This window comes from Mus caroli, chromosome 3, assembly GCF_900094665.2.
Source record: "Mus caroli chromosome 3, CAROLI_EIJ_v1.1, whole genome shotgun sequence".
Taxonomy (NCBI): domain Eukaryota; kingdom Metazoa; phylum Chordata; class Mammalia; order Rodentia; family Muridae; genus Mus; species Mus caroli.
In genome coordinates, this window is record NC_034572.1 from 18592024 (window position 1) to 18601830 (window position 9807).

General features: G+C 35.6%; 1 protein-coding gene across 1 annotated transcript in view; it reads left to right on the plus strand.

The window, feature by feature from the left end:
• LOC110291062 (myosin-4-like) overlaps positions 1–599 on the plus strand; it is a 2906-nt gene extending 2307 nt beyond the window's left edge. The window contains exon 7 of the mRNA XM_021158003.1: positions 273–599. Coding sequence (XP_021013662.1) covers positions 273–599 — 327 coding nt within the window. The remainder of the gene's footprint in view (positions 1–272) is intronic.
• The last annotated feature ends 9208 nt before the right edge of the window (positions 600–9807 follow it).

Below are 9807 nucleotides of genomic sequence, written 5' to 3' on the forward strand. Positions count from 1 at the left end.
GTCAGGCAACCCTGCGCTCCAGCTACCCCGGTGCTGATCTGGCCGGATGAGGCCTGTGGCCCTACTCAGGCCAGTTTCTGCTTCCCTAACTAATCGAAATCTTGCATTTTCAAATCTCCATTTGAATAAGATTCTCAGCAATCTGGATTAATTGAGGGTAAGTGCATAGGTGGGTGTGTGGTTTATCTTGGAGTGTTTCATTGAGGATTTCACAAAGATGGCAGTGTCTCAAATCTCTGTCCCTTAAAGGGAATTGTGATTTCTTTTTAAAGGAGAGTGAGAATATTTTGGATGCTGAGGAGCGATGGGACCAGCTGATCAAAGCCAAGTTCCAGGTGGAGGCCAAGATCACAGGTGACCAAGAGAATGAGGAGATCAACGCCAAGCTGACAGTCAAGAAGAGGAAGCTGCAGGATGAGTGCAGAGAGCTGAAGAAAGACATTGATGACCTTGAGCTGACATTGACCAAGGTTGAGAAGGAAAAACATGCCACAGAAAACAAGATACTTGCTCTTCTTGCAGTTTCTCTCCAGCAAAATGTACTCACTGCTAACCAAGCTCTGCTTCATCTTCTAACTGCTGTGGCTTCTTTTAGGTAAAACTATTTTACCAAAGAACTGGCAGGCCTGGATGAAACCATAGCAAAGCTAAGACAGAAGAAGGCCCTCCAAGAAACCCACCAGCAGACCCTGGACAACCCCCAGATTGAAGACAAGGTCAATTCTCTGAGCAAGCTCAAGAAAGAGCTGGAGCAACACATGGATGACATGAGCACTGGGCATCAGTCTACAGTTTTTCTCTGTATTTTGAACAGTTGAGTTTTCCTGTAATTCTGAGACAGGGTTTCACTGTGTAGCCTCAAATAGCTGCATTTTCTCAATCTTTCCGCATCAACATCCTCAGTGTAGAGATTATAGGACTCTCCCATCTCCATTTCTACAATTAAAAATTTATGGTAGGATAGTAGTAGTGCTTCAATAAGTGATCAAAATATAGATTTATCAATATTTGCTTCCACATATGCTTAATGCAATTGATATCTTATGCTTACTCCACTATACTGATATGCTGACAAACTCATAATGTGTATCAATATTGACAATATACATTTTAGGGTGAGACGCATTTAGCACAATTTTATTTTCACTTTTAACCTTTGGTCTAGTAGACTGACTACAGTAAATGGAAACTATGGCATGCACGCTCATGTGGCTTAGGCTAAGTATGATATGAATTTCATCTAGTCATGAAATCATCCATCTTTCCCTTCTTCCCATTATGTTCAGTACAAATGACCCTGCCTCCTATAGGCCATGACTCCTGTTGACCATGCCTTCTGAGGCCAAACCTCTTCTAAGGCATACCTGCTATAGACCATGCCTTCTGTAGGCTACACTGCCTGTAGGCCACACCCCCTTTAGGCCATAACTCAATAAATAAATGAGAGGTACATTGGGAGTTCTGAGGATGAGAAGAAAGAAAAGGGAGTCAGGTATGTAACACAGGTTATATCTCCCCTCTAGATGTTTTCTTTGCTTCCATCCAAGATTTCCAGGCCCTTGTGCTTTTGGCGTTTGTTGCTGATCATCTTTGGGTGACTTCACCATTCCTTCTGTCATGTCTAAGCCTTTGTTTTACCTCTGCAACCAATTTTTCTTGAATTTTGTAATCTCTTTTGCAAAACCCAGCAATAGTTTCTGTTTCCATGGAAGAACTTGACTCCATGAAAAGAGCCCCATAGAAAATGAACTTAACATTGAGCCACTCTACTTGTATTACTTTTGTGAGTTTACAGATCTATATATTCTTCACATAAGTTCAAATTTGTTTTAATTTTGCATTCTAGGTTCCAAAATCCAGATTTCATAGGTACTGTGTTTCTGAGCAATAATATATAGCAATGGAACTGCATATTAAAGGCAAGGGGGTGCATTAAAGAGGTGAGTAAACACAAGACAAATGTAAAGGGGTGTTTTAATATTAAGATTTTAACAGTCTAAATAGGCATAAAACACTGGGAAGAGTACTTTAAAAGACCAACTCACAGCATGTAATAGGATTTTATACTATTCCCTAAAAAATTCCTTGCATAGAACTTGAATTTTATTATTTTTTGTGACGAGGCGTTGCTGTGTAGAGGCTGGGCCAAGCCTTTTGGGTTCTGGAAATATATATATATATATATATATATATATATATATATATATTCCCATGTGAACCAGTAGTTTTATTCTATTCTAGTTTTACATGAGGGAAAAAATGTGTTACCACCAGCTAGCAGTAGTGAAGAAAAATTAACAAAATTTAGGTAGCCTTTGAAAGATTGTGTCATGAGGAATATATTTAACTAAATATATATTAAGTATGGATATAGTCTCTGGGATGAGTGAGTGAAGATAAAATGACAGCAGTAGCCATAACACACACACAATTTATAATGGGATGTACAAACTATGTGTATATAACATAGTTAATCATAATTGCAGCAAAATAATAAACCTAGAGAAACACTAGAGAGTGACAGGGTAAACGAAAAAGAATAACACAGTCTGACTGTTTAGGTTCCTCTAGCAGAAAAAGAAGGCTATGAGCCTATTAGGCAGATTTGCTTAGTCCATGTAGGATAATGTTTGAAGAACATAGACTATGCCATGGTCTAGGAAGTTCTATACTTTAATGTAATCAAGTTAAACAGGGAATTTGAGAATAGGACATTAATAAGCATAGATAAGTATGCATCTTTTTGTAGAACAAGGACCCTTTTAGGTATGTGCCCAAGACTTGTATAGTAGATCCATGAGTTACTCCTACTGAGAAAAAGATGACTAGTGGATATAATCAATAGTCATTGTGACAATGTGTTGTGTGCCCAGATAATAATTAAAAGTATGTTAAATATCATCATCATCAACAATAACAGCAACAAGAACAACAAAACAAAAACACACAACAGTTAGAGGAAATGTTTGCAATAGAAAATTGCAATACATCTACTCCATTCAGCATGCATGAATGGATGTAAATTAATGATCACATGTATTTACCATTGTGTTTTTTAAGCTATTGGATTTTAAGCCTCTTGCCCCATTCAACATCTAAATTCTTTTGAATCACCACTGGCCAGTAGTTTCATTGTGTAACTAGTTCCTCACAATTTTTCATTATTTTGGCTGTTTTTGAGCTCTTTACAAAACCGTTTAGATTCACATTCAAAATATCCTGGAGTTTTGTTCTGCTTTTTAAATTTAGGTACACCATTGATTTCATTTTCCTCTTTAATTTAATTACATATTACTGGAAGTTAAACAACTTCTCTTCAAAGGCATCTAGAAACTTTTGATATCTAACCTTATAGATAGCCTTCAGAACTTAGGAATATATCATAGCAATCCTATCCAGCTTTGAATGTCTGTGATCAGTTCAGAAATGTTCGTTTATGTGTGCCCAAACTGTCAGAGCTTACTGCCATATAACCTATTTCTCTGTCTGGAAGCTGAAACTTTCCTTTTGACATTGATTGATGTATTCTACTTAGAGAAAATTGTAGATATTAATGAAAACACAGATAAAAACACATATACATATACAGACACAGGCACACACACACACACACATGCACAAACACACATATATTCTCACACAAGCACACACACAGACACATGCAAAAATAAACACACATGTACACACACACACATGTTCACACAGACACACACACATGCACAAACACACACACACACATGTTCACACAGGCACAAACACACACACACATGTTCACACAGACACAGACACAGACACACACACACACACACACACACACACACACACACACACACTATCTCATTGGCTTGAAGTGACCCATTGCTTTATGAAATACACTGAGAAGTCCTCATCAGGTCATTTGTTTGAAAATTTTGTAGAAGGTTTTGTATTCATAACATGTAAATTTATTTTCAAGTTTATTGTATAAATAGAGTAGATATGAACAGAATCAAATGCAAAAGTACATTATTTCAACAATTCTATTACCTCTACATATCTATGTTCTGCAAACACAGTCTATATATTCCATATATATGGTCACATACCTATATATGATACATGTTTATATATATATATATATATATATATATATATATATATATATTAAAAGCATAAATATCCATATCACTATTGATACTTCTGTTTATACATGTTTTAGTTAGCATTTCCATTTTTGTGAAGAGACACTGTAATCAAGGTGACCCTTACAAAAAAACATTTAACTGGGGCTGGTTTACAGGTTCTGAAGTTCAGTCCATTATCATCATGCCAGGCAGCACAGCAGTGTCCAAACAGGCATGGTGCTTCCTCAAGCTCCATGGCTGAGAGGAGTTCTACATCTTCATCCAAAGGAAGCCAGTAACATTCTCTGGATCACATTGGTTAGACTTAAGCATATATAGGAGACTTCAAAGCCTCACCTCCACAATGACATACTTCCTCTAACAAGGCTACACCTCTTCCAACAAGGCAACACCTCCTAATAGTGCCATTTCCAATATCATAGGCCAAGCATAATCAAACTGGTTCAGAAATCTTTGTGTTTCACTGCATACTGATATACTGAGTGTTGAACATGTCATCAGATAGATATGCCTCAAAATAATTAATCTGTCTTCCATAAACAATGAATGGATGAACTGCTAGTGTAAAAGACAGTGTTACAGAAAGCATCATGGAACTTTCTCAAAAGTTTTTTTTTTAGAAAAAACAATACACAGAGGCAGAATTGTTTTTCTTATGCTCATTTTTGGATCTAACAAAATCTGCAAGGATGTCTCTAGCTAGACCTCTGTGCTCACAGTACCTGAGAAGGCTCTGTCCTCAAATTCTTCTATGATTTGATTTTTCAGTTATTTAATTTATTTTTCATTTTGTTTTTAACAATCAGAAATAGAAGAAATCTTAATTTTTATTAAGATGAAATTTGTAGTCATTGTGGAATAGATTGTACAAAGGGGGGGAGGGAGGATGTGCCTATCAGAGTAGAAATGCTTCACTCACTGAACATGTAGGGTACTCAGGACATATGGAACCAGGAGTGGGGTGGGTAGCTTTGCTTTGTTGAGGGAATATAGAATCCAGGGCAATTGTGGCTCAGCTTGTGGCCACTGTGAATTTGTGGCCTACCAATGGTCATTTTCATGCTGTTATTGTGAGGTAGAAACAGGTATATACACTTTTTTGGACCGTGTGTATCAGCTCTCAAATGAATGATGGGGATATTCATAGTCAAGAAGATGGACTTAATGGATGTCACCAATTCCTAAATTGTGTTCATTTTCCTCCTACAAGTTCAATGTTTTCATATAATGATTATTGGTAAGTAGACCAACTTTTAAAAACAGCCTAATCTGATATTTATCAAAAGATACATTTAATAAGTAGTTTCTAGAACATTGTAACACCAATATTCATATCATTTAATTGAAAAAATATTAAAAATTATGCCTATTTGATGGGTGACTAACCACTGAGCCTATGAAAGGTGATTTAGAATATGATCCTTATCACCAATTGCTTACATGTGGACCCCAGGCACTCCATAACTCCCCATTAATAAATTTCTTTATTGCCATGCAGATTTCATGGAGCCTTGATTTATATACTTTATAATAGTCACACCCTTTGACTTTTCTTTTCCTAAATATTGTTGTTCATCATTTATAAAACCTCCTTGTTAAATTAATCTTTTGAATGGCTAATTTTCATTAAAATCACCTTGCTTTGATTGCAAATGCCTTGAATTTATAGGTTAATTACAGAAATATATCTTTAAATTATTAAGTCTGGTTTAAGGAACAGTGTCTCCCAGTACTTACATTTTTGCTTTGTTTCCTTAATTAAAAATATACCATATTTTATAGTATTTCCTCATGAGTTTATCTATAGTACAAGTTACCTCCATTTCCCTCTTTCTCCTTCTTACCAGTTCCCCCACTTAACAGGTCTCTGCATGTAGCCCAGGTTAGCCCTGAGCAGTCTATGTTCCTGCACATGCTTCTACAGTGTCAGATAACAGGCCTACACCACTACACCTGCCTTGGTTTCTTTTTAGTTTTGCAATGCTGTTAATAATTGCTAAATCCCAAAGACTTTGACATGTTTGTTTTTCATATCTTGTAAAGTGCATTGTCTGAGTTCAGGTTGCCTTCTATTATTTTCCTCACTTCATTTGCTAGCTCTGTGGATTCTCATGGAGGACTCTCTGTTCTGTGCTCCTGAAATTCCTTTCTTAGGTTGAGGTATTATTTCCATCCAAAATAATTCCTTTTTTAATAATTAAGAAAATTTCAGCTTTGGAGGCAACCCTGTAGGCACCCACACTAGAGTTATCATCTACATTTCGAGTAAAACTCATAGAGTAAACAGTAGGTGGCTGTCACTGAAGGCATTTCTGTATCAGTTCCATACTTTGTTCTTGTTCTCTATTTTTTTTCATAGGTTTAAAGCAAATTAATCTCTGAATATGATGGAAAGATTTTATGAAGTTTCTTCACCCCTTCCACTCCACTTCTTAGAATAGTTCTGACAAATTAAAACATAAACTCTTTATACAATTTCTCATAAAACAGTGTTGAGCTAGGGGCTTTTATATAACATGGTAAATATTTAATTAACTCTACAATTCAATGTTTATCTATACTGGTACATTCAATTATTCTACCTGTTTTTAAGTCTGAAAAAAAATCCATCTCTTATTATTAACTACACATTTGAGTACAATCTACTCAGTATCCTTCTGAGACATTGTTTAATTATATATGTGCCTATGTCATTATTGGGATTCTATCTCCTTTGTTGGTGGGGGTATGATCAGAATTTGCCCAAGCTTCTCAGGTTTGCTGCTACACTTACTATTTAGTTTTTAAATTCTGTGTATCAGTCTCAATTTTAAACGATCTTTCATGATGAATTACTTGTCTTCTATTTGTGATTTTCTTCTAATATTTTTATTTTGTTTTAATGTTTTATGTAGCACATAGTTGTATTTCACAATGTTTGTCATAATGATTATTTTCCCAAATTGTCTTCAATTTACACACATATTGTTTACTTTTACAAAGAGAGTTCAGTAGATTTCTGCTGAATTTTACTGGTAGAGCATGTTTTTCATATAAATATAATTTAATGTATTAAATTATGAATTTATATAACTATATAAAAACATAGTACAAAATTAAGTCGTGCTTCTTCATTTTGTACTACATTATGACAAACATTCCTAAAGAGTTGTATTTTGAAATCATTCTAGGCAGTGCACTTTATTATATCCCTTGATGGGATGCTGAAATTACAGCTCTTTTCAAATTTAGTGTTATTCTATGTCTGAAGCTATTTTCCTTGCTGCTCCTGGTTTTGCTCTTACCCAGCTCTGTCTCACAGTCTTCACTTGCTGGGCCTCTTTGATAGTTATGTCATCCTCTTCATTTGTTTCAATGGTTTGGCATACTTTTCTTTTTCTCATCTTCCCTCCTCAGAGTAGGATGGGTTTGATTTTCCCTAATTCTACTTTTCTTGTGGTTACTTTTGGTATTTTAATGCATATACTGAAATTTAAAATGTCATACTGCAGATGCAAATTACTTATCTTAACTACGGGACAAAATATCTGTCCAAAATGATTTATAGGACAAATGATTTATTTTGGCCCATGAATTTAGAAAGAATGCAGCCCCTTATGGTGGGCATGAGACCAGGCAACAGCTTACATAGTCAGGAATCCCTACACACACACACACACACACACACACACACACACACACACACACACACACACTGATTCTAAGCTGTCTTTCTTGTTTTCTTTTTCATTCATTCTGATTCCTCAGCCCACTGATGGTATGGCCCACATGCAAGGTGGGAGGTTCTCCAGTTAAACTTCTCTGGCAATACAGTCCTAGTCATTCCCAGAAATCTGTTTCCTAGACAATTCCATATCTAGGTAAGCTGACAGTCAAGATTCACTAGCACAGAAGGCCAAGGGCAGAATGCATTGATGCATTTGTCTTTGTTAATTAGGTTATATATTTGATGAAAAGTCCTAATATTAAGTTTATAACTAGTGTGGCACAAAGAAATTCAACAATCTGATAAAATCCTTTTATAAAAATCGTAAGGATTATTGTCTTCAAACCAAGGATATTTTGCATACAGCTAAAATCAGAGAAGAAAGAAGTGAATTTCAGTATAGATAAGTCCAGAATAGCTCCTGGTGGAGTCTTGCAAATGCTTGTGATTATTTGCTTAAAGTTTAAAATTATCTGGAAATTTTTTTTGTAACCTTTCTGCTAGAAGTTAGCCTTCCTTGGTTTGATAAAACGCAGCTGAAAGTTTCATCATGTTTTATATACTTACTGTTTCTTCCAGGAGTTTGTCAAATGGTACCCATACCAGAAGAGTTTGAAGGTCTGTGAGTCTGAAAAATAATTTTTCCCTCTGCCAAACTTAGCAAAACTTAATCTACTTATGACACAGAACATACAAATACAAACAACTTTGCATTAAAATTACTTACACACATATCACCTACTGTGCTAGAGTTATTTGAGGACAGAAGGGTTTGGAAACAGTTTTCTATCATGTCTATAATTTAGTAAAGCTTTGTGGAATGGCAGACGTTCTGAAATCACAAACTTGCTCTCATTTAGTCTAGCTTGTAGAAGGAAAACATCTCAATATAATAACTGGAAAAGACAGGAATAAGAACAAAATGATCTTTCATTATAGAGAAACTCTCAGTCTTTAGCAAAATGTTCTGTGTTTTCAAATGTGCTCCTTCTTCAACCAACTGCTGCTATGACCTACACTAAAGCTTCATCATCAGGCACAGGCTCCCCATTTCCTTGATTTATTGCAAAGGATTAAAGTGCTCACTGGTATTTACTTTTGATGATTTATGCCTAGATTATATTTACAGTCAATGTGGAAGAAATATTGAAGGGTGTATTCACACCAACATTTTTCAGAAACAGCCTGGCTGAGAGCAGATTGGCAGCCCATAATAGAACGACTCACTTCCAATAGCATCAGTCTCCTACATACTAATAGCAAGAAAGAGATGCTCCTTCTTCATCCCTTCATTTATTCAGCCAACCAGCAAGTCAAGATTCACTTATTAAGCTGCAACAAAAGCCAGACGAACACGTGGGCATCAACTGTGTGCTATATCCTTAAGGCCTTCCCAGCATCAATTCTTTTACAGTTAAAATCCGGTGTGATTTCTTTGTAGTATTCACGCTGAGTTATAAAGCTAGTAGCCTCTTTATGTTAAAAACAAAAACAAAAACAAAATGTATATTGCCAAATGCTCCCCCCAAATCTGTTTAGCTTTCTGTTTCACTTTGCTCAGTATTGTTAGGTACATATAATCTTTGGATTTGGAAAAAAAAAGAGAAAAGAAAAAGAGAAAAAAAGAAAGCATTTTCTCTTCACTAATAAGGTTTGAAAATACAAAGCTAAAGTGTTTCTTGTGTGGCAGAGTTTCCTAGAGTATGTTGCTTCTCTGTTTGTTGTGACAGGATCTCCCTGTGTTGCTTTGCTTGTTGACTTATAATCTCCCTGCCAAAACTTCTTGCCTGCTGGGATCACAGGCATGCATTGCAATACCCATTGTTAGAGCTTTAATATGTAAAGGCTTTTATTTAATCATAGATTCATTTTTGTGTGGTTTGCTTGGTGATACTTTTGAGAAACTGGTGCATTACATTAAGTTTTTATTGTACATATTTGAGTGTCAAAGGTTAGACTGTATTTGCAAGTGTGTAT